This window comes from Bombus vancouverensis, chromosome 6 (genome assembly GCF_051014615.1).
Source record: "Bombus vancouverensis nearcticus chromosome 6, iyBomVanc1_principal, whole genome shotgun sequence".
Lineage (NCBI taxonomy): Eukaryota > Metazoa > Arthropoda > Insecta > Hymenoptera > Apidae > Bombus > Bombus vancouverensis.
In genome coordinates, this window is record NC_134916.1 from 11,269,114 (window position 1) to 11,295,815 (window position 26,702).

The window sequence follows — 26,702 nt, forward strand, 5'->3', positions numbered from 1 at the left end:
CTGTAATTGAATATTACCGGCCTAGATTCCCGCGATCCGATTCCACGAACAGAGTACCATTACAGTCTGCGTATCCGTTCTTGCATCAATATTTAATCGTGGCTAACAAGATGGCGTTGGTATGCACGCCACCCAGATGGGCTATAAAAGCCCAACCAGGCCCCGTAATAGTTAACTTACGTTCTCGGTACATCCTTGCGCAGTGGCGTTAATGTGCGTATGTCCATGTGTCGACGACAACGCGTCTATGTATTATATGCTGAAGAGAGACAGAAATAGAAGAGCGAAAGGGGAGAGAAAAGTTCACGAGGCGTACAGAGAAAGAAGAGAAACGTTTAAGATTTCCAAAGGTAGAACGGAGAACGAAAGAGCAAATAGTCGGACCTCGTGGCCAGGCGCAGGCCTGAGAATTGTCAATCGAAGGTGCCAAGAAACGAGAGAATGTCCCGAGGCGCCCGAGGCGCGGCTTCTCAAACATCCTTCCTGTGTCAGGGGCCGCGAATATTCCCGGACTTGCGCGTTATTCCGAACGGATCATGATTACTCGCGTAGTCTATTTGCGCTGTGGTCTATCTATGGAAAACTCAAATATAAAGACCGAGAAGGTTATAAAGAATGCGATAAGCCACGTGTTTCGCCTTTCTCGTAGAGTAGCTTTAAAATTTAGATTTTTCAAATATCGTTTCCTTTGCCAGTTGTATAATTTGCTTCTACGAAACTTCCTCCACTATGTCTCCTCATTTCAAAGGTGTTCCTTTCTATATAGTCACGATGTGACGTTACGATCGAAAGATCGATAAAGATCTACCCGTTTCTTACTTTCTGTTCTTCTTCTTTTGTGCTTCTTACTTCGCAGGAAGGTTCGATAAGCTCCGTAACGGATTCGATTATCGCTTCGAAAAATTTTACAAGCCTGAGAATTTTAAAGAAGAAGAATTTTAAAAGTCTGAGATGAAAGTAATTCGAAATCATCGACACGAACGGTTCTCGCATAGTGTTCTCGTTGCCAATCAAAGATAAAACGCATTTAGGTTCGATAAACTGCTTATACGAGACTTAATAATAACTCAAATGTAATTTACAACCTAATTAATTCTTCAGGTAAGATACCATAAAACTGTTCACTCACAAGTATTTAGAAAGGACAATGGAAAAGACATTCGTCAAGACTTATTCCGGAGATTTAACCTAATCCTTTATGCCTTTTGGCAATGTACTTAAAAATACTTTAATACGACAGAAATAGGTGCTCTCAGGTCGTTTGAAATTTCCTACAATTTTTCGATTACGGTCGGGCATACGGGCGGATGCGTAGGGAAACACGTGCGCGTATTACGTATGACGAATAAATTATACCTGTCTCCTGCGACGTAATGACGCTCGTGGTTCGAATGAAACTAGTATCTAATCCCGAAGCAATTCACGATTTTTTATAGTCCAACTTTGCTCTTGGTTCAGCAAGCAGAGAAGACTTTTGACCCTTAAAAGATACCATAGATGATATCTCATTCCATACAAATGTGAATCATCATCTTGCAATAATGGGAACATTTTTATCTTTCGTTCCATATTAACGATAATAATCTCTATTTTAGTCTCGCTGCTAAACAAGAGACTTGGTTTACAGCTTCTTCATTTTCATAGAACTATCTAAACCATACATATTTCTCACACACTCTTTTTATTCATTTTTTTCTAATCCCGTTTTCTAATCTATCTATTAACCCCTTAACCTACGATTTACGTTCGAGAATGCCCGTAATATTTACGTTTGGCCCGATCATCGTACTACGGACTATGCCCGTAGTTGTAGGTTAAGGGGTTAACGTCACTTCTACTGTTACGCTTTCCATTCTGATTACTTTTATCTGCTGATACAGACTGGCAATTAATTTTATTGATTTCTAAAACAAACAAAAAATATACCAAGATGAAATTTCACCCGTAATATCTGCTTATTATTATTTTCTAACGTGATTTTCTTCGATAATAGCTGTTATGTTTTAAGAACTATTAACGTTCTTCTTTAGCATAAAATTCAAGCTGCTAATAGTACGCGGTCATTGATAATAATTCTTTTCTTATTCTGAACAAATTCGAAATATCTGTAACAGTTAGAAAGATGCGTTGGCCTAAACAACGAAAAAATTCGGTGAAAGTAAGTATGGAAATAAAGCAAATTAAAAACAAAGCGTTGTATATTTAATTTATCACTAAACGATTAGCATTATCCTAAGCAAACATAAAGATATTAAAGACTAGATAAGGGTGTTTACCAGTTTAAAGTTGGGTTTTATTTCGGTTAGAGAGGATCTTCCATTAAATTTTGAAAATCGTAACGGTTAAAATTGAAATGAGCGAGGTCACGGCTAGCCAAGGGGGTCCTTCGGCAGGTCGGATAACCTTCCAAGAAATACTGTAACGGACAATGACTACCTACCGACTCGGAAATTAGAGGACCGATGGGTTTTCACTTGCTGTGCAAAAGATCGAACGAATCCAGGCGAGCTGTAATTTCTTCAACGTTCACTTTCCAATTGTTTCCTTTAAAATATTTCAATTCGCAATTAAATCCATAACTAAAGGAAAAGGTGACCTCCATGCTTGACCATGGATGCGATCTACTCGATACATTTGGTGGAAAGCTGGCACGAATTTTATTTTATTTACTGCTTTGCGTTATACGAGTGAATGGCGTAAGTGCAATTAACGCTGTGAATAAAATAATGTACCGATCCAAACTTATTGGATTCCTTCGGTTTTGTTTGCTTGGTTATAACAGTCAGTGCGATGAGTCACGATACGTATATAGTGATTTGTGCGCAGAAATTTGTTTTCGCTACTAAATGGCCATGATATTTTATTTATTTTTACGCATTATATGCATTGCTCTACGATAAATTGTTGCACCTTTGAGTTACGTATAAACGTATAAACGCTTGCGATGATTTTTAATACCGCTCGAATGGTTTCTAATCCAAATTACATTTTTTCCGTTTTCACATTCAACGTCCCGTAAATACGCCTAACTTCCCAAAGAACCACGAGATATTTACGTTCCGAATAAACCGATATATCGCAATGGTTAAAGTGCCGATAAGGAAAAACCAAATTTCTCTTCGGTCAGTCGATATTTCCTCGACTCGACCAACCGAGCGGAATCGCAAATCGCACGAGTAAATCGTACATCGTCCGTGGCGTGCAATTATCTCGCGGTTGGTCCGCGAGGTCACAGGGGCGGTTCTTAACTGCGGTTCGCTTCGTTCCTCGCGTAGATCCATATACCCTTATAAAGGATCACGTTTGTAAATCATAAAATTCGCAGTTTCACACGCTCTCCACTTCGGCCAGCCCTTCTCCCTTTCGTTCCTCGTCTCGTTGGCGGAGGAGGAGAGCCCTCTCCGCGGGCTGCAATTACCTGCAATTTGTACTACGAACAGCGTATACGCCATCTTGTCTGTATATGTGACGCGGAGCGCATGCAGATGGCGTACAAACGCGCGGGAGAAACCGGCAGAAGCCTGGGGAACGAGGCGAAAATGAAAGAGGAGAAGCTGTAGGACTTGAAACTATACACGATGGAAAAAGGAGGACGAACCGCGTAGAGAAACGAAGAGGAAACGAGAGCGAAACGGGACGCGGAGAGTTAAAGAGGGTGCATGTTCCGCGCAGACGTTGCAGGCCGGAGAAAATCGTAGTGACCGCGTCGCTTTTCCAGTATTTTCGTTCTGTTCCATCCACGCCAGTTCGTATTCTATTTTCTCCTTGACCCTGTCTATCTTTGTGAGAAAATATTGTAGTTTCTTAAATTCGAATACGTATTAACATACGTATCCTTAATGTTTGCACTACGAAGGAAAGAAACAAAGATGGAGAAGCGAGAAAAATGAATTACTTAAATAAGCGTAGTTGGTATCCACAGTCGGTTTATGGAATTTTCATCGATTGAATTTAATTACATACCTGATTGTGCATTTCTATTATACGAACGAAATATCGTTTCGATGCCTTACGAAAAATCGATCAGAACGAAGCTTCACCGTGATCATTAAATAAAACATCGTTGTAATGAACGAAGTTTAAATAAATAAAACAGTATTTTTGTGTATTCGAGAAAACAGAGAAAAATTGACGAATAGGAATGATAGGTATCTACCAAAACGAACCGTGGTAACTACGTCGTATAATTGACCAGATCAAACAATCAGGATGTTAACTGATCGACGAATGGATCTAAATTTTAATACCACTTATCGGCAAGTGCATGTATTGCATTTTCTCGTTTCTTCTTTTCTTTCTTTTCGTTGCTTGTGTCCTCTTCGATCTCGTCCTGCGCGATCACCGATGTCCCGCATGGTTTACTACGGCACTTACTTACTTCGTGTACTACGAAGAAAGACACTTGCGATACTCTTGTCTGTTTACAACGCTATGTCTTGCCAATTATATACATATATACAAGTCGCTTGTTGCTCGTGGGAACAATTTTATACGACATCCAGATGCCAGGGTTTGTGTTTTTCTAACGTTCCGTCCATGTTGGCGAATATCACCCAACGTTTGTAATCGCACCTGTAGTTGGAGAACTTGGTTGAAGAACTGAATATCTAATTTTGTATAAATGAATATGATTCTGAAAAAGAAATATACAACAAAGTAGATACTTAAGAAATAAAATTTAATAATAACAATAATAAAATCTCTATGTGAAATCAGATGACTGTAATTTTTTGGAAGATAAAAACGAATAGTACTTTGACGTTCATTATATTTCGTTCATTATTCGATTATTTTCGCTCAGGTTTTTGGGTGTAAACGAAAGTCCGCGTGTGTATAGACAAAAGGGATCGTTTACGAATAAACAGTCAGATCAGTACAATGTTGCTGCGTTCATGGCCGATTTCACCTACAAAATACATTCACAGTCCAACGGCCATGTTTTCGAGATTACGTATTCATTTATATTTCGCGATACGAATCCTCGGAAACTCGAACCAAATCACGACTCTTTCATAGTCAGATACATAGTAGTCTACAATTTTCTCCGGAAACATCGTTTTTATCACGGAACACGATCTGTTGCCTAATAAAGGGAGAAGGTAGGTCTCGTGACTGACATTTTTCGCGTAGTATCGCGAATAAGATCGTTGCAATCATGGTCAATTAGCAGGGACCTTACGCAGCCATATTCTCGATGGAACATGATACCAGTATGAAAATGCAAGGGGGATCGGGAATGGACTCGGCCGTTTCCATCGAGCCCTCGCCCGCTCGAGACAGCACACGAGTTAACGAGCGTGCAAGAAAATGGAGAAAAATATAGACGTCAACCGGAACGTGGACATGGCTGACGATGATTATCAACCACGGTAACAGTACTCTGTTTGATAATTGAATTCCTCGTCAGGAAGTGTTGCAGAAAATCATCGTATCGATAGATTTATTGCAAACTACTTTAAATTTTCGCGCAAAGAATATGCACTGGATATTTCAGGGTCAAGTGACCGAGATGAAACGGAAGCGAAAACTCTCAGGGAAATTCGTGCTACCGCACCGAAAATCTCCGTCATCTACGCTTGAGTTCGCCACATAGGGGTCGTTATCCGGCAGGGTGCGCCAAGAGGAGCATAGAGAGAAGGGAGGGAGCAAAGAAAGGACGACTGGAAGATATACGAGAGAAGAAGACGGTAGAGAGATGAGGGAAAAGAGGGAGGTGTCGATACCGGGCGTAACCCGTCGGTCTACCGCCTACCACAGCCTGGTATGCGCTGCCAGAAGACGGCGTTGGCGTCCCAGGCCTCCGCCCACTGGATACTATTTCGCCTGCCGGTTCGTTCTTTCCGCCAGCGAACGTTCGAAGTCTGTACCAAGGCGTGGAATAGTAGAGGGGATCGCGAACACGACGGAATATCCCGGCGTCAGATCGCAAGGGGACGCGAGTGTGCGCGCGTCAGCTCTGTGTTCGGCAGTTCCACCGTTTCTCCGGGTCATCGTTTGCCGGTCCGTTCTCGTCTCGTTTCTTCGCGTACCGTTTCATCTGATCGGTGAGCTTGTTACGATTTTTCCTTTATTATATTTACAACAATCATTCTGAATCGTAGTCGTTCTCGACTACGTTTGGTTGCTACGATGCGGAACAACGTCGATGGCGAGTTCCCTGTGTAGTCACGAAATCGGTACCAGTCACAATCTGTCTTTGTCACGTTCGTGGAATCTTGCGAACGCACCCGATTACCGCGTGTCCTGTACCTTTTTCCTGGCTTCACCCCTCCAAATCCAGCTACGAGTCTTCTCTTTCCCCTTCTCCCCTCCCCTCCCCGATCTGTCCTTTCTTCCTACTTCCTTAGAGTATAGTCCCTTTTGGTAACGCAGAGTGCGCGCATTACCACTGCACCACACACAACACTGGGCAACACGCAGGCGAAGTGTACGCGTGCGCGCTCTTCCCTCGTAAACTCTCCACCTTTTTTTTCTTCACTGTGTAGTGTGTTGTGTATCGGCTGCGAGACGACTTGGACGTTTGCGATAGAAAGCTCGCGCGCATGCCATCAGCGCGTCGCGTGTGCTTTTACTTCAGTGACAGAACAAATTTACGACGTCGATCCAAGAACACCCACAATTTACTGAGACGACATCGATCGAGTTTATCTTCCATTGGAAATTGGAATTGGTTGGTATTGTGAATTTTTGTGTAAGAACAGCGAACGTTTCGTTGCATTACACAAACGTATCAACTAAAGGCATGAACATGTATTCTCGTTGTTTCGATTACAGTGTTTCTTCGCGGTGTCGATGAGGCGTACTTCGAACTCTGTTACTTTTCACCGGTAACGTGACACTTACCGACGGAGCCGATATTAATTCGTTTGTTTCGCGTCACATGCGGTTGGTGTTTATCGAGGATAAAAATCATACTTGCGATCGTGCGCGCGACTCGCTTCACGCCGTGATCTCGTTTCTTTCGTAAACGGTGATAAACGAGAGCGAACCATCGGTTCCTCCTTTCTTTTTCGTATTTTGGCAGCGTGTTCTGCTGCGGTCACTCGTGTCGTGGGCAACCGCGTTGCGGTAAAACAGTCAAAATTCGGGTGAAGAACAGAGAACCCTTGCCATCCTACGCGATGGAAATGAGCGACGAGTATCAGGACATGGGAAATCCCGGAGGAGGGGTAGCGATGGTCAACATACCTATTACCCATCACCAACGTACGCCTGATAGTCCATTGGTAAGTTTTTTCATTTTTTATTTATATTCCATCGTATTTTTTTTCTTCGTACAAGGACTTGGATGTATATATAAAAAAATATGGATTAATAATTAACGCATTGTGAACAAAAATGAATTAATCCTAACATTCGATAAAACGAGTGAATCCGCTATCTAAAGTCGATACGAACATAAAATATTCGGTGTAACAATTGATTTTTAACAATTAATATAGTTCATTGAAATAAGTTAATGCATACAAATGTGGTTTAGTCCACTATCTTTGCTCTGAATGCCTCGACTATCGATAATCACGTGGCTTGCCTCTCCATCTTTCTAAATGATAGTTTCACAAAAAATCGATACTCGATCGACAGACTCGTGTCTCGATATTCTTATGTTCCTACAGACATAACGGAAACAATGATTGTAAACTGTAACTAACAATAGCATCGAAAATTCGTTAATTCTATCATCGAACGTAAAAAATGTAATTTAACTCGGACAGAATTGCGTCGTATCCTGTTGTCACGAATTTTCGATTGGTCGATGGATAAAATTGGCTGACAATAGAGAACGGCCGTGTATTTACGTATTTACGATACACATCACTGAAAATACAGCGAAATGCTACAATGTGCCAGAAGGGCAGCATGGTTTACAAACAATGCCAGACCGACCGCCTTTGCGGCTTCGTAAGCGTTTTTTATGTATCTCAGCTACGAGTTTTATGCACGTGCCTATCCTGATATAAAAGTCACATTCGACTTGTTTATAACGTGATCGTCCTAGAAACTTCGATGAATTTAATGCTTCGTAAATGCTAGGCGTGATAATTCTTGTGTATTTTGAAATCTTCTTTAGAATATCGCAAAGGTAATACCAACATACTACCGAAGGTTGAATAATTTCGACGATATTGTTATGGATCGTCGATATCGCGAAATTCTTATACGACCGAGTTCACAAGCGTTCTAAGAATAACGATATCCTTGGTAGAGGAAAGATAAAGCTATATCAAATAAAAAGGCACCTCGGTCGTTTTCGCAGCAGAATTAGCACTGTTATTGTTGGCAAGTTTGTCCATAGTCGACTTAATTTTCAACGGCAACCCTTTCACGATAGTGCCCTCAAGCTTTGAATTTCGCTTCTCTTTCCATCTTCAATTTCCATTGGCATTATATCTTAAATCGTGTATACCATTTATTATAGATACGTATAATGGATTTTCATACGATGTTGTACGAAATTCATTGCTCATGCGAAATGACTGTTGAACTTCGTCCTTACGGGATAATTTCTCTTCATAAACGGTAATTTCAAAGATAAGATATAAGTTGTAGAGGGCGTTTATGAAATCCAAAAAGATTTATTACTTTCGTGCCCGGATGTCTGCAGTGTCCCCGACTTTATGTCTCATTAATGTATTTAAGTACTTTACATCGGACAACTTTATGCCCCATTAATGCTTAAATAGTGACGTCATTAAAATTCGTAATCTATTGTGACATCATGATTTCATAGCAAACAAATTAATTTTTAACGACTATGCTTTTATTCTATCGCAGCACTGATGTCATCCGTCACAAATTTCGGATAAATAGGTATTTATTTTTCTACTAAAGATATCGCCGATATGTATATATATGTCCCTTTGTGTCTGCGACCAAAAATTTTCCTTTGAAGCAGAGCGAATTTTACTATATATATATATATTGCTACGTAATTTATTATATATATATTAATTTATATATATATTTATACATAATTTATATACATATAATTATTTTATATATAATTATTAATTCATTTATAATTTATATATATATATACAGTAAAATTCGCTCTGCTTTAAAGGAAAATTTTTGGTCGCAGACACAAACGGACGAACAACACCAATAAATTACGAAGCAATAACCGACCTTTCGTAAAAACGTTCCGCAGATTGCAATTTACACTCATAGAAATACAATATAAATGATGGCCGTCTCTCCAGTCACGAATCTCAATGGTTATTGTCAATTTCAATCTCTCGGTTATTTCCTGCAGTAAAATATTCTCGTGTGCGTAGATATTTTTATCCTTTCTTTTATCGTCTATTCTTTTCCACGTCTTTTACACGCTTCCCTACTTGCAATGCCGGCCCCATTACAATACTTTGGAATAATAATAACCCGTAGCGAAGTATCCGAACGTTCCCACTCCCCGTCATCGCGGATCAACCAACGAGATCCAGGAAGCACCGTATTTTCGATCTTTGCAATATGTCCGTTCTAAAAATACGTTCATCGATACGCACGACCCCTGCTATGCCGCGTATATTTAACAAATTTTATGTAATCTCATTCGCAGCGGTGCAGCATGTCGGTCGCGAGATCACGTGAGGGAAAAGTCGCTGATTGAACGATGATAGCGCGAGTGATGGGATCAAGTTCAGTATATATCTGTGTATATCGTAACTTATAAATGCGAATCAAATTCATCGTATCGTATTTGCAAAGTATTATTCGCGAATTCGTCTCCAATTTCGGAATGAGTATTAAAAAATTTCTGATAATTTATAATTGATAACTACGATATTTCGACTAATTAGATACCTTATAAATAGTAAAAATGAATAACTGAATTGTGGAGCCAGAAAGGCATTACCATTTCATTCGATTTTTATGAAAAATTTAGGAGTTTAACAGAGGTAATGTATAAAAATTCCTTTCGTTTTGTAATGAAATAATAGAATTCCAATGGAACAGTTCCATAAAACAAAATAATATAAAACAAATAATGTTGTGTATCTATTATTTCCTTATAAAACGAAATAAGCATTAGGACACCTGATACATTCCGCTGTCTTCATTTTCTTGCTATTGTATCATAAATCTATTTATTCCCATCATGTATACGTATATAGCTTCTAATTAAATTGCAGATTTTTTTGCAAATTTATTTTCTCATAAACACGATTAAAAAAATATGGAACCTAGATGGTGATTTATTTCGTTCGCTGGGTATTACGAACAGATCATATTTTTAACATTTGTATATTTTTGCATGATACCGCGCTAGTACCACGATAATATCTTCAAATATCACGTAAACGCATAAAAATCTGCGCTCCACTTATACCAAGTATGTACCAAATCAACTAATATACGTTCAAGCTTTTCATTAAGTGTAACAAGTAAGTGTCCCAATACTTAATACCGGCCGTGTATCTGCGACGTGCTTGAGCCCATCGCTAAATAGCACTGTAAACAAGGAGAATAAGAACGGGTTAACGAGGGTTTCGCCTGGGAAGAAGATCCTTAACAGCGAGCGAATTGCCCGGGGATGAACGGCGCGACGCGTCGCGTTGTCGTTGCGCCACGAGAGAGGTGTAAACACGAACCCGGTTGATTCAGTCTGAGCTCGTTGTCAGCGTGTGCGTGAGCTCGTGTCACAGGCCACTCTATACGTCGAGTATTTGCACGTACGGTCGCGTTAAGGGGTGAGCTGTGTGACGGAACGGGGAGAAAGAGGGGCGATGTAATTCGCGCGCGCGCGCAAAGAGAGGGAAAAGAGTTGGAAACGGGGGAAAGAAAGGAGAGGGCGATAATCGGGTGAAGATAGAGATCCAGGTAGTACAGGAGAGGGAGCGAAAGAACGTGAGAAGAGGGGGGCACGAGGGGCAGCTTAGCTGGGTCCAACGTCGAGGCAAACGGTGTGCAGAACGTGGTACAAAGGCGGGGATTCCTCTTTCGGCCAATCGGATCGGCTAGCGAGTGCGCTCGCTTATATACACGGCTAGCCTGGCTGTTTCACCTGCAGACGCCATGTCGTGACGTCATGTTTCGTTAGGACGGGACCAGGTAAAACATGTGCGGTACCATTGTCGTGGCAGTGCTGCTAGCGCCACCCTGGAACAAGGGTACCCTTTTGAGATTCTTTCAAATTTGGACAGTCAAGTTAGTTGAGTTTAGGTCGATGAATGTTCGGACGAATGAAACGTTTGAAGATGGAAACGCGTATACCCGTAAGAATCTTTATATTTGATTGTTTCGACGTAGTTGCCAGGGTGACAAGGTTTAAGTACTCGCATGGAATGTGATTACAGTCTAGCATGATCATCGTAGAGTCGATTTCGGGTGACGCGTTCTATTCAGTAAGGTCGTATTATAATTTTAAATTACAATGAACAATGAAATATATAATTAATTCTATTACTTATATTCCGCGAAACGTGATATCCATGATATTGCGTGTTGTACATACTTTTACATATTCATTACCTTATGACAGCCTTGAAAATCTTTTGTTGCTCACCGATGACCGACATCCTGTTGAACACGTTAATAGCCTGTTCGAGTCAAATTTCAGATAGGTATCCATCGAACAGTTTGATCTTTATTCTTGCGAATAGCAAGTGGTTGGAGTATAATCATATAGGTATATAGAGAATGATCATTCACGACTGTTTTGTGGTTCGACATCTTTTGATACAACTTTGACAGTTGGCAAGGTGCTATCTTCCGTTCTCTAATTAACATTCCCGCAGAGGAACGACCAATTATGTTGGATAGAGGTTTTCATTAGGGACAGACTTTAGGCGAAGAACGTCCTTGACAGTGTATCAGTGTTTCTTATTGGAGGGGTTGGTCGTGCTATTCCCCATTATCTTGGCGGAAGATTATGGCGGAACACGGCCCTAGCCTCCTCCCTCCAAGAGATGCCAACTATTATTCGGCCGTTTTACGATAGCCCTATAAAAATCTCATAATTAGATTTTGAAGATAATATCCTACCGGAGCTCGACCCTTAGCCGCGCCCCGGCCCGTAGCAAAGCCGGACTGAAAATTGCAAACACCAATCTCTTCTTCCCTTCTTTCTTTTTACTTCGCAGATACATTTGCAATATGCTCGACCAAGAAAAGAACAAAAGGATTTCTGGACTCGTTCTATTCGTATTATTTGACTGACAGATGCTTAATTTTCATAGTCGTACCTATCTACGTATGGGAGTGACCGAGACAAGTTGATACAGAGAGAAATTACCTCGACACTGCGTTTACGATACTCCATCATTTCGAATGTCGCATGTCGGGTGTCCAGTGTTGGACATTTACTATCATAGAGTGTGTACTTTTCATTTTGATCGAGTTACTGTATACGGTATACCAAAAGTAATTTTTTTCTGTATTAACCTGCTCCTTTATCAGTTTGTCTTGTCTCTCTATCTCGCATACAAAAAAAAAAGCAAACGTTGTACGGATTCAGTGACTCGTAATAATGCAAATGCACAATGCTGGCATGTTTGCAGTACACGTGTACTGAAAATACTCCAAAACTCATTACCACTGGCTAGCCGATAAGGTAATGCAATGGAAGGTCGGTTGACGTCTGGATCAAATTTCGCGCGCATTTTATGCGTGCTCGCGTTTCATGTTCTATGTATATCCTTCCGCGAATAGAAGTCACATTTTCACCCTTAAATAAGTATCCTGTAATCCAAGACATCCGTGTATCTTCCATTTTGTGAGTTATCACACAATGCTGAATAACTGGAGGGTTCGTAACAAACACGAACATTTTTAAATTTTTTGCTTTTTAATTTTAAATAATGCATTCTAGTTGAAACTAACTTCACAACAATAAAATAATCTATGTCCAGATCGTGCACAATTCTAATTTACCAAGATTAGATAAACGTATAATCACGGGTACGTTTACAACATTTGCATAATGTGAATATTTTGCAAATAAAAAAGAAAATAATTTCCTGAACAGAACTTAAGATTGCTAGAGTATTATTTTCTGCGTAGAATTAACGAATTAGGGAAATTTTTGCTACGATTCCTTTAATTCTAATACAGTCAAGGTTGGTATAACTCGAATCTCAACTGAAAAAAAGAGCTTTATCACATCGAATTTTTCCATCAAAAAATATCTATACAATCGGAAACAACTTGGAGAAAATGTCATCAACGGTTGATATTTCACGAATTATACATGTTCGAGGAAAAACGAGTTTATATCGAGTCGCCATTGTAACACAGAGTTATCACTATATAACGCCACGAACACGACGATTCTATGAAACGGTGTTGCAGGGGCGGAGTAAAGGATTAATCGCGCGAAGTCGCGTAGCCCTGTTCGTGAATTTTCAAAGACGGTGTCGGACGCGGACTAATGGATCGGTGAACACGATTTTATCGCGAAGATCGCCGCGATGGCGTCAAAGCGGTTTTCGCGTTCATCGGGGCGCATCGTTGAGGACGCGATTCGCGGAGCGCGCATGCATTCCTCGTTGCAGCTGCAATGCGCGTGATCGCGATCCAACGGGCCGTGAGCCCGTGAGCACAGAGTTTATGCCGATGGTGGGGAATCAGTGTGGCCGCGTAGACGAAAGGGGGGAGAAAGAGTGAATGAAATAAAGAAAAAAAAAAAAAGCGGTGGACCAGGCTGAATCGCGATTGGTCCAAGCTCGTGCCGCGGTCACGCCTGCCTTTATGTATGCGCCGCGCCGAGAACTCCGTTCGATGGAACGCCGACGCGCCGATATCTCCACTCTGCTTTCGATTTCGATTTCTTAGGTTCGCGTGCGTCGTTTAATGGCAGCCGACAATTCGTCGTGACGCCGCCGTTTCACACGTGTCGCCGTTCGCTCGAAATCGCATGTGCTTTACATGCATCGATTGCGTACGAGGATGAAATAATTATTTCTTGGTAGTATTGACGATATTCTTTTTTTTTTCCTCCTTTTTTTTTTTGTTAACTGAGAATACGTATCGTATTTAAAAAATCGTAAAAACATTATTCTTAAAATTTGCATTAGTAACATGAATTTTGCGTCATTACGCTGTTTGGATATATTTATTTTTGCGATAACACACGGTAAATGCATTAGTGATATAGGTTATCGATACGTTCGAATATCAAGCTGATAGCTATTTCGCTTGGTTTCGTATAAATGTTCGATGCGAAGTAACATTATAGAGGTCTTATCTCTGGTTAAAAATGAGTTGCCATTGATCATGTTAACGATGACCGGAATTAGACATAATCGATCGAGGGTCGTCATATCTATTGCCATAATTTCTATTGTCATAACTTCTATCATTAGGGGGGTGATTATATGTTGTAAATGATATACGTATAACCTTCAACGTGCGTCAAATATTCTTTACTAATTGTAAGTGGTATCTATTATTATAGTAATTATGCATCTTAGGTGACGTCACTAAATGTATCAAATTGTGTCCCATGTGCCGATCGTAAGAATTTCCGGATAACTGTCGAACATCGCGTTACACTTAACGACTCAAGTACTTACTCTCATCCGCCTCGTTGATTGCTCGTGGATCAGCAACCACGGATATCCCTAGTTCTGTGAATGTAACTGTCAATTACACGATGTCTCGAAGAGTTCTTTAACTAGATTGCCTCCTATCTGTGCGATGAGCCTTCTGCGTTCAATATACCCTTAACATTGCAACCTGGAACGTTCCTTCTGCTACAAATTACGAGCGAACGAGGAGGAATAAAATTCTGATAGCCTCGCTTTCGTTTCTGTTCGATGAACTGTGCTTCATAAATTATCCTGGTCTTTATGGTACCAGTCGTTGGTTCGCTGGCGGACACTGAATATTCTATTAACTTTTTTGTCATCCCTTGAAACTAACTTAGCCAAGGGCACGTAAAAAAGAGTCTGTAATTTGGTGATTATTTTTCTTTGAAAATTGCATTTTGTTCTGTACATGTCGCATTGGTTCTATTTTCAAACGAAGCAGCATGGTAAAATGTACTTGTAAAAAGGGCGCGGGAGAACGCGTATGCCAAGGGAAAGTGAAAGACGGTGTAAAAAGGTGGAGAACGACATCGGATCTGATTTTGGAACGGAACAGGCTGCTGTCTTTCCGGTTTGTTTGTTGTCTTCTAGGAGTCAAGTGGAACTTTCTAAGGTTAGCACCCAATTGGCTATCACACCCCATCGTGCCTCGAAGGAAAAGGTACGAGCGACCATTAGGCGAGACTTATAAGGTGGCTACTGCCACCAAGGTGGTCGTAGGGTCCTCTTAGTTGGAAAAGACCCCATGCAGGTAATGGGCCTGGCACGAGCCTACCGATTCTCCCCTGTCAGAGCTCCCATGTACCGCCTGTAAAAGCACCGCTAAGGCCAAGCCGATTTCACGCAGAGGAGCTTTCACAAAACTGCCGTTTCTTGCAGCGACGCGTTTTCTTACCTTCCCTTTTATGCTACATTATCCTTTTGTCGTGTCGGAACAAGCGAATTATTTTAGCTGTGCGGGCTTTCGGATGATTGAGAGACTGTTAACTAGGAATAGTAGATAGGCGAATTCTTTGTCTCTTCTTTTTCTTTTCTACCGTTTCCAAGAATCGTGAATAGTTTCTCTTAATTTACAATCGGTGTTCCGTTTTCCATTCTTCGAGCCAAGTTTGCGTCATATCCGGCGTGGAATGGAATATCGATCGGACTTACATTATTTTACGATCGTGAATCTCTCGTAGCGTGTCGCCGGCAAACTTGAAAAAGGGAAATCGTTCGTATTTTTGAGTATACCCCTACTCTCGGTTGGGATATTTAATTTGAGCCACCTTGTGTATCGCGCGGGGTCCTAAGTAAACGCTAACTCGATGGACTCTCGTGGATGCTCGTGCATGCCCGGCGACGAGGAAGGCGCGGAGGAAAAAGGCGAAACGGGTTTCTTCGTCGAACTCGTGCAAACATCGAGAGCCAGAGACGTGCCACGACCGACCACGAACCCTCTTGTTGACTCTTCAACTTTACTCGCGCCTTTTGCTCTCTCTTTCTCCGATGGCGCTGACGCTTCTTCGTTCTCTTGGTCCGAGTCCTCTGCTGCACGGTACACCGGTCTCCTCCAGGTCGGTCGGGTCGTCGACTCCTTACCTGATCGCTTCGTGGAACCACGCGAGAAACGGAGAGAGACGAGTTTAATTTAATTTTGTATGTGCTCGTTGTCTGATGAAGCAACGTCAGGACACGATTTCGTGGCTGTCGAACTCCTCGTGGTGTCGCGTTTCGATAGGTCGAAAGTAGTTGGTTGGATAACGATGCCAGAGAAATCTCGAGAAACCTTCGAGAACCTCTCTGTGGAACGCCTTGGTATTCGCTTCTTAATTCAGTGGCTGCTCGAACGAATGAAATTATCGGGAGAACTCGTGTCTCGCGTGCGAGGAATCGGTATTGAAGGGGGAACGAGTTCCGCGGCAGAGGTGGTGGTTTCCGTACAAGTTGTTAGAACACAATGATTTATCGAGGAATAACTTTGGTTAATATATTTAATAGGCTAGAATAATCTGTTCCACGAGGTTGAACGTTGCCTATAGTGGAAGCGGTTTAGCAGGAGGCTGTTGCTTCTCGTCAGTATGCAACTGTGTGCACCGAGCGTAATGGTGGTTTGCGCAACCAATGCACTTTGTGCCTTAATGCACACGCACACGGCAACTCTGTCGTGCACTCGCGCCCGCGCACCGATACCGGAACGGGACTCTATATACGTCTATATACGCGCGCGTATGTGTGTGTGTGTGTGTGTGTGGCCACGAAAGAGATGCCTGACCAACTCTAGTGCTGTAACTCGCCCATTCACGTATCATTATCCGCACCGGTGCCTGGATAACGCTGTTGCAATCGGTGCAATTATATTTTTACGATCTTAGCCAAGGCTTCTATTCCGTGACTATTAATGTTCGTACGGCCACCTCGATGTTCTACGATCGGGGATCGCGCCGGTTTCTAACCTAAATACTCCGGATCTGAAAAGGCAATTGTTTCTCTCGGTTGTGTACCGTTTTGATCGGGGTCGATCGCCTCGCCTGGGAATGGCGGCAAAATAAGAGGCATAGGAGCGCCCGCGAAATAATTTTACTAACGGTAGCTAGACGATGTTCAGTGCGTACGCGGAAATTTCCATTCTCAAAGTTTCTTCCTCGTTGGTTAAATAAGAGCGTTTACAAGACGACTTGACAGACGGACGGATTATGATTTTGTGATCTTTCTAGAATTTTTTAATTATCGAAGCTTTCCTATCTGGTCTTAATTAAGGGCTTCGTACAACGTTTACACATGTTTTATTTGAACTAGTAAAGAGCGTAGAACTTTGTATCAAAATAATGGGTGGGTTACCCATATACTTTGTCTTATATCTTACATTTGCAAATAAGCTTTATTTCATTTGCTTTATAACAGGATTTATAAACCCTTCTAATATATATATGTATAATAAGTAGAACCCTTTTCTAGCTTGAAGACGACAATTGGGTTTCAGCTGTTTCTGCCGCTTTTCAAGTTCGCCTTTTATGTGTATTTGAGTAGTGATTTATGCTTGCATTAAAGGCTGTAAATCATGGCATCCATGCTTTTTCAAGGTCCGTGGAATATTCCATGGGAAAAGGATTAAGGCCCTAAGAAAAATAGCTTTTAACATTATCTTAGAAGGTCCGTTTTCCTAGAAACCATCCACTGCGTTTTTCAGGGCTGCGTTCTTCGCTTTTGCCCTATTCAAACAATAGAAATAATTTTGTAGAAAGTGACTGTCGCCAGGCAGGTCAGTTGATGACTTTATAACTTCTAGGAGGACAGGGAGATAGGCACTTTCTATTTTTTCATCCGCAATGTCAGAACATTTTCATTTTCTCCATAAAATTGTCACTTCTTGTTAAAGCATGATGCAAACAATAACGAGGTTTCTTCTTCTAATTTCGATCGGAAAACCGTGCAAATTCTATAAATATTTATTTCCCCTCGTTCCTATGAATATAGATATTCCATTGAATCAGTGACTTATTTATACATCGAAGTTTCTAGCTTTGAACTACATATGGTTCCAGTCATTTTCTTGCTAAAACATTTCTTTATTTCTTCAATTTCTATCAGAGGATAATTATCTGCTTACTTTGAATTACTTTATCCAACTCGTCACAGGTACACCATTGTCTATCGAAAGCAAATACAGAATAAAACCTTTCCTCGTTAGAGCAACTGTTAACACGCTCGCTGCTACCAGAAAACCATACTGCCCAAAAATAGAAGTTTTAAGATTTATGAATAAAAAGACTACTCGTCTTTTCCAAATTTGTCATTCCAAATGTCCCTATCGTAAAAGAAATTCCCATATTGTTCTACCATATACCTGTTAATTTTTGGTCGAAAGGTGCGTTCACAATGGCGTTCTACATTTTTCACGAAACGAAAGTTATCGAGCGTACGTAAGCTCCAGCTGTAGCAGCGCTAAAATATCGTGCCGCATCCACCGGTATTTACCGTTGACGCTTTTGTAATAATTATCCATGCAGAGCGTGCAGCTGCGGCCAAAGTATCTCGTAGCTGGGACGACCAAGAGCATGTTATTATCGATATTTATTACCGTCAATTGATTTTACTAAGCAGAGATATAATAATCGGGTATTGCGGTTACTGCGTACGAACGAATCACGCTCGCAGGATTTTGCATCGTTTCAAACTATGCACTTTACGCACGCCCTACTTTCATTTTAATAAATCCGTGGATCGTGCCGCTGGTAACGCTGGCTTTGATGTCTTCCGTAATGGGATATAGTCCCTCGGAGGATTACGTACAAGTGTATCTCTGGCCGTTTCTTTTCCATCCGAATGAGGACATACCGTTTCGCCTTCGCGACGACTTTAGTTTCGCGCCTTCCTCGTCGTTAATTACGCCGTTTCTATCGGCGATATTTTGCTGCCTCGTCCGATCGTCGAAAACAACCACGTTTTACGACCCTACCGATCCCTGCAGCAATTTTCTCGAAAAACTTGCGATAATTTACTATTTGATTGTCGGCAATTAAAACATCGAAGGAAGCACGGTTGGAAAAAGTTCCGTTAAAAATATTGCAATATTGCTAGAAATCGTAACAGAACGATAAGAAAGCGCCTAAGCTACGAGGGAAATAGCGTCGGAGGACTGTAAGTTAGGGGTTCCGTTAGGGACATCCGTAGAGATTTAGGATTCGGGGCGGAAAGGAAGAGTTGGTCGGTTGCTGCAGCCAACACAGCGTAGCAAACACGAGGACTAACAGTCCCGGGAATTCAAGGACGAACAGCAGTTTCTCTTCGGATGGACCTGAGGATCTCAGACGGAGACGGTTCCTAGATGGACGACGACGATATCGACAGTCATTGTGTATTGAAAACCTTGGTATCTCTTTGGAATTATCGATCGAGAGAGATCCTCTCGCTGGGGGGTCTTAGACAACCCTGGGCCCTGTTACTTGTCTCTTCTAGAAACTTCGACCTTGTCGTTTCCTTCCTCCGCACAATCTTCGCCATGTTGCAGAATTTCCTTTTTACTACCGGGCTATTTAGAAAATAAAGGATCGATTTTATTGATTTATGCGCCAAGCACCATAAACGTAACTGTGGACAATGAAAAAGATGATATATGGTATAACAATATTTGGCGGGTAATCTATGGTCTTCCTAGTCTATGGCAATGGAAAGAGACACAAAAACATGATGGATTAGAATTCGTTTTCGTATTTACATAAGATATCCGAGGAAAAGATGAGAATCACTGGAGCTTGAGTTGTATCTAGAAAAAGGGACATTGGAGGGTAGGCCGCACGTGCCGACCGTATGTTTCGAGACGAAAAGGTTTTAGAAAAGAACCTTTCAATTTCCGTTCTCGTAGATCTTAGCCTGCTGTTAATGCATGAAATTCAGATGCTACCGTTGACTGGATCGTCTTACGTCGCAAGAATGTTCAATTTATGCCGCTGCTGCCCTTGCACCGTAACGCTTATTGTTACGCAATTCCTCTGCCATAAATATCTTTCTTCGAAAGTGATCATTACCTTGTTACACTCTTTTCGTTTCGATTCGACTTTCATCGGACGTAACAGTTGGCGAGCAAATTTTTTTAACGCAACTAACGGAGCAATAACGTTTTCGCGTTAATTCTCTGCCTTATTTATAGAAAATCCTTGAAGGCTGTCGTGGCGATAACGTGGCTGGATTTTACTTGGTAATTTTTCACGCGCGTCAGTGAAAATCACGTAGCCGACTATTTTTCTTTTTCTCCTTCTTCTTCTCTTTTTTTTCCTTTTTTCTTTTTCGTTCGCCGCATGGTCGGTTGGGTCGAGCAACAATTCCAACAATCGTAGAACGGTATACACGCGGTCGCATTGTACGGGTAGTCGCCGTTTGTTCGTTTGCGGCAGCGATTGCATTCTGCCAGCCGAGGCATCATTGTCGCCCGCGGAATACAATTAGCAGTAAATTAGCATACGCCATCGGGGCCGATAATAAAATCCTGCATATTATAACGATTGCATCGGATCTCACAATGCCGTTGTCGACCACAAATTATTAATTTAATGGCTGAGAGCCGGCTTGTGCTACTCGAACGCGGAGTGAGGGAATTACGACTCGGGAAACACGCCGTCATCCGATGGAAATTCTCTCGTGTGCCACGCGGCGAAACAATGCAAGTAAAAAGAAAACAGCCGTCCGCGTGACAACTTTAACATTGTAACAATTGCGCTGCAATCTTCGTTCGACCGGTTCTTCTTTGAAATCGCACGCGTTTCCGGACATTTGCATAAACTCGAGTGAGAGAGATGACGTTTCTCGTTAAAGACACACCTGTTGTGCGCTACTCTCTCGTAGATAGATAACGTTTGCTTGCGTGAAATATTCCAACGGAATAGAAACTTCAATTTTCTCCACGAAGATAATCAGGGTTAAGCCGGGGAAAGTTACCAGACGCCAAATGGGACTGAAACCACCGTTCGTGGAAGGGTAATGGTGTTTTAATAAGAATGTTGGGGGTCGTAGAAAGGATCCACGCTGGTCTCTACGTTACAAAAAGGGAAGATAAACACGTAAAGATGTAGAGGGGTGGTGGATGTTTCCGAACGAAAGAGAAGAGAGGGAGATATTTCGGAGGTTATGCTTGGGGCCCGTGTCGCGCCATCAAACTTCGAAACGGAGGTTCGCCTCTTGACGTCTGGCGCGAGTTGCATTCGCTCGTAAAGGCGTCTCGTAACTCGAGGCGTTATAGACATCGTCGGGGGTATATAAACGTCTCATCCTATGTACTTACTGACCGTTCTCTTTCTCTCTCTCTCTCTCTCTCTGTCTCTTTCTTTCTTTCTCGACCGGTGCACGTTGCTTATATACCATCTTCGTATGGTACATACCACCGATACACAGACCGGGGCACGTCCTCGCGTTGAATACGCGAACGCGCTATCCGCAGAATGCACATAACGGGCTCATAACTCGGAAGACACTTCTTTGTAGTGGCGTGCCACTCACGTATACCGTATCGACATTATCAACGGATAGCCGGGACACGTCGGCCGCTTCTTACGCGGTCGAAACGTCGTATTACGGAATGCAGCTGTATAACGTATATATGTACTTGGTAGCGCGAAAAACGTTACGGCTATCGCGAGCTTGGAAACTACTCGGGGCAGTAATGGCGCGCCGCGTAATTGCCAGGGATTTAGTTGCGAGAGGGTTAAACGCCGCGAGTTGTTGAGATGTCTTCGAAACCACGCGAACCTGCCGCTCGCTGAATTACGAATATTATCGGCCGCAGGATTTCATGGATCTCTGCCGTTTTTACTAAGCTGTTTTATCGTCGTTACGAATATCGATGTTGCATGGATAGACAGTCACGTTTGCAAGAAGGGCAACTAGGTAGCTGCGATGCATTTCACCTTGAACGATGTTTCGTTCGCGTGCAGCTTTGATGCTGCTGTTGCAGGAACACCAGAGGGCTTATTTTTCTGCGAACGCTAGTTCCTCGTTTTTTTTAATTCATCCGTGTTGCTTGCAGATTCGTTTGGTAGGTTTTCCTTATGGGAATAATACTTTGATATTGCCGAGTGTAATTTTTCCTGGATCGTTACGAAGGTTGTTGGAAGGTTTGCAGCGTAGGATCGAACCTAGTCGAAATACCACGAGGGAAATAAAGGATCTAGACGATCAAGGAGAACGGTAGAGACGGATGAGAGGGCTGGGTAGGAAGAGCCGGCAAATGACTGCGAATATATCGCTGGAGCGTTTCGCATCGTGCTGCCCCGAGGATACGCGGCAGTTGAGTATTCGTTCTACAGACAACGTTAAGGATTTCAAAGCGATCGAATGCATTCGTAATTGCTCTTTCTATCTTAAAGCCATTCCTTTCCTTCCGTTTTTGTTTGCTCTCGGAAGCGTGAAAAATCAGGTTCGACGATAGTAACGTGCCTGGACGTTAAATAGCTGCCGAAGAACGCCGGTGTGTTATTAAACAATTGCGTTGGAATCGCTGAACATGGCCCAAGTTAGATTCGATACCGGCGTAAATAATATAAATCTTCGTGACCGTTCTCTCCTCCGCCGTATCATCATTCTCGGAAGTAAAGTGCAATCTTGGAAACATCTTGTAATATATTTTAACCCGGAGGGCGTTCATCCCAACGCTGCATTTCGCTCTGGTCTCGCTATAAGCGAACAGGCACCGTTCACGCGGCCCGATACGGGAGTTCCGTGACTCACGAGGCTGGTTTCACTGGAAGCTAGCGCGAGAGATATCCAAGATGGAACTCTGACTCGTGGTGGAATGAAAAGAGGCAAGATTGGAAGGGAATCTCGGAGCAAGAAGGGACAGGAGTGAGCGAGATCGTTTTGAATATACCGCTCGGGGGCTGTCGAATCGCGCCGCCCTGTCGACTGCAGACCGAATCCGTTGCACGCCGGCAGGATTCAAGATTCGAGCGCGGATTGGAGGAATCCACTCCTCCGGTCTGATTCTCCACGCTCGCTTCTCCAGCTTCGTGTCCTCTTTCCTTCTCCTGCCGTCTTTCCCAGAAGCAGGACATCCAGCCAACAGGAACAAAAGTTCGCCCCGTAAAAGATCGGCGTAATCGTTATAATTAGAGATCGTAAAGCGTCGAAGAGGGCCGCTCGCGTTTCGATGAGAAAGCAGGAGGGAGGAAGAGAAAGAGAAAGAGCGAGAGAGAAAATGAAGCGGTAAGTAAAAGAGTAAAGGAGAAAGACGGAGAACGTTGCAACGCGCCACTCCGAAGAAACTTTGTTCAAACTTCGATAACTATAATTTCGATACGATACCGAGCAGACACTCTCAAAGTAAATTCAAAGCCGATCGTCGAGATTTTAGAGTGGACGAAACGAGCCAAGGTATCTTGGCTACCTCGTCGTCTAACGATACAACTTTTCGTCCGAGACCCAGTCCGCACCCCGGGACACCTGTGCAGAAAGTATATAAGGTCTATAACCACAAGCGTTTAATGTACGCTCGCAGACAACGCGGGACTACACGAATTTTATAGGCTGTTCAGGGTTTCGGCTTAATAGCCGAATTCCACGTGCACACACGGCCACTCGTCAGCCACGCCGTTTCTGCAGCGGAAATTGTAAGCGCTCCTATGGCATCGTCCCACGATTTTTAACCCTCTATTGTTTCTTCGTAGTTTTCTTTCTGCCTTACTTCTTAACTTTCTTCGTAGTTTTCTTCATAGCCCTCTTCATAGCCTTACTCGTAATTTTCCTTCTAAGTTTCGTCGTATTTTTCTTCATATTTTTCTGTACAGTCTTAACTATTTCAATTGCATCACCGTTTCTTTTTACCTTCGTGATTTTTTGTAAATGCACGTAATAATTTAACATGTTGACATCGATAAAAGTTATATGAAACAGAATAACACACCTGACTATATCGCATCGTAGAAGCAATAAAACCGAATACAAATATTCATATGTCTGTCAGCCAATGGCACGGTTGTTTCGGAGCAGATGCTTCTGTCTAACTATCCGAACAGCTCCGCCTGGAATCAAGGAAAAGAGAGAGGAACGGAGAAAATCGTCGATCTTGCATCGGAACGTGAAAGTTTTTCGACCATCGTGAAACAGACCGAACAGCTTTAAAGGCGCAATTTGTCTAAAGGAAAGCCGACAATTAATATAATTACGCGTTCAATAAGAATTACCATACGCCTAGAAGGGTGGCCGCGTAGTCCAGCTGCGCGTTTTTTCTTAGCCTCTTCACGATCGTGATTTTTTGCGATCCCGGTTAGACCGTAAACCAAGAGAAAAGAATCCACCGGCTTGTCGAAAGACGCGAACGAAGGGATGGTCTTCATCTTGCAGAGCATAGTCGTGTCGTTCCTGCTTGCTTCGGTATTATTTTCTGACAGGACGTCTCGCGTCTTAGTGTTCGCAAGTAGTACCTGCCACCGTGGGTCGATCGTTCAGCGTAATGTATTGCTAAATTTACGATAGTAGATTCTCTGGGCGGCGGATATGAAAATTTGTGGCCTATCGCGTTCAGCGGCGCGCATCGCGTTGCAATCGTTAGTCGGGCTGAGCTCGTATAAAGCTGCATATCAGCTTAAGGGGTAAAGCTAACTCGATTAGTCGCATTATTGGTATCGGATAATATGCAGCGCAGGGGTTCCTGCGCTACCGGGGCATATTAGTAACAGAATCCGTACAACGCTGCCTCGTTTGATATTACCTACCTTACCGCGAGCAAGACGGGTGCGTTGCGTTTTCTTACCGAGCACACGATCGACCGCCCTACCGTCTCGTATAAGTACTTACTCTTATACACTAGTGCACAAAAGTATCCCGGAAACATCGATCGACTCGTAACAACAGTATTGTGAACTTTGCCAAAGCGTACGATTGTGTCAGGAATTAGTTGTTAGAAGCAACACGTACTACCCTCTTATGGGATCGTCAAGTTATAAATCTAAATTATCTGTACAAAAATATAGCGATAATGTATTTTATTATTTCTTGTATGTACTACTATGTATATACATTTGTCATTTATATTCGCGATTTAATGGCAAAATTACAGACGATAAAATGATATTGTAATCGATATATCTTTTACAAGCGTATCTTCGTCGTTTGATTTTCCATACATCTAACGAGATTTTTGCGTGTAAATCTTATTTGTATCTTGCGTGAATCGGAAACTTCAGAATGGCTATATACGTACGAGATGCAATGTCTCGTTACTGCGTCTCTTAATAAGAAAGTAATTTAAATTCTTCTGTACCCATAAAAATGTAGTAATTATTGTTTCGAATGATTAATTCATCATACAATTTGTACACTTCAGTCAAATTTAAATACTGTCCCTACAAATCCATCGAAGTAAGTTTCTGGATACTTATGAATGGTAGTGTACCTACATCCACGAGTCTCGTACACGTACGCGTCTATACGTATACCTCGTAAATCGAACGTTTACGCCCGGAGAAACGTATTGCCACCATCGAGACGTCTCGGAAAAAATATCATCCTTGTAAACTGTTCTCGTCGTGGCTTTTATTCGCCGCTCCGATGCCTGACAAATTTCTACCATTAAGACCGTCCCACCTACTCGGTCGGTCGGCGATTTTTATTTGTTCGGCCGTGCTCTTAAAATATTCCTAGCTTAAGAGAATTAAACGTTACAACGGTGGACGGTGGACGAGATATCTATCGAGAAACGGACAGAGAGAGAGAGAGAGAGAGAGATTTCTTCTTAAAAATAGAATCTTTCCTCGAGATCATCGAAGAAGACGAAACACCACGTGTGGCTGCACCCCGGGGACAGGATCAACTTCGAAATGGTTTATTTCCGGCGGATGTGGGAATAGGGACGCCTCCCTACGCCTTCTTCTTCTTCGATTTCTTAAACTTTCGTAGTCATCGATGAATTTCAAGAGTTCGATAATCGTTCCTTTCGTTGAATTCGAGGGTGCGTGTATCTCGCACGTACGTGGTTATATCGTGGAAGAAGGTGTTCCTTTATGTTGGCTATCGTCGTGGTCCGGAACGAGCAAGAAGGATGTTGTACTCAAGAGGGCACACGCAAACGATCTGCACGCAGTCAGCTGAAGGTGTGTACAGTGGTTCATGAGAGTATTTGAACATTGATCGCTAAACTGCAAATGCAATTCGATACGTTCATAAGCATAATTGGAGAAATGAAATCTAAAAAGAAATTTGTTCCGTTTATTAAAATCTGTGCTAAACATTTTGTAATTTCTATGTATATTTTCACATTTATTTGAAATTTGATCGGTATGATCACGATAGACATGTTCAATGAAATTTCGAAACGTTTCGTATAATACACATAGCTAATACGTTCATAAAAGATGGCTACAAGTGTTCGAATACTTTCGCGAGCCACAGTATATACAGCGAGGTCGCGTGCTGACACCGACAACTTCCCTAACGCGCAGACCTTAAGTCTGTGGCGAGAAGCCCCGTGTTTACGGTATCCCGTTTCTTTCTCGTTTACCGTCTTCGCGCCCTATACGCGAATTTGTTGTGCGCGCCGCGTCACCACCCATCAACCAACCCCTCGTTTGCTTCTACTCGTGCATCTTCATCTTCATCTTCATCTTCATCTTTATCGGCCAGGCAATCGCGATCACAACCAATTCGCTCGAACTTCCAACGGATAGACTTCGTTAATTTACTCTCGTTACTTTCGTGATTTATCTCGCG

At 42.3% G+C, this 26,702-nt stretch overlaps 1 protein-coding gene across 8 annotated transcripts in view; it reads left to right on the forward strand.

Moving 5' to 3' along the window:
* Window positions 1–5,881: 5,881 nt before the first annotated feature.
* Window positions 5,882–26,702, forward strand: part of retn (retained) — a 138,145-nt gene continuing 117,324 nt past the window's right edge. For 3 of the 8 annotated variants that reach the window (XM_076619565.1, XM_076619566.1, XM_076619568.1), the window contains exons 1-2: window positions 5,883–6,670; window positions 6,775–7,226. In XM_076619565.1, the coding sequence (XP_076475680.1) occupies window positions 7,122–7,226 (105 nt within the window). In that variant the 5' untranslated portion in view covers window positions 5,883–6,670; window positions 6,775–7,121. Of the gene's footprint in view, window positions 6,671–6,774; window positions 7,227–11,110; window positions 11,217–26,702 lie in introns of those variants that run through there. The other 5 variants (XM_076619563.1, XM_076619567.1, XM_076619564.1 and 2 more) reach the window with 4 other exon arrangements.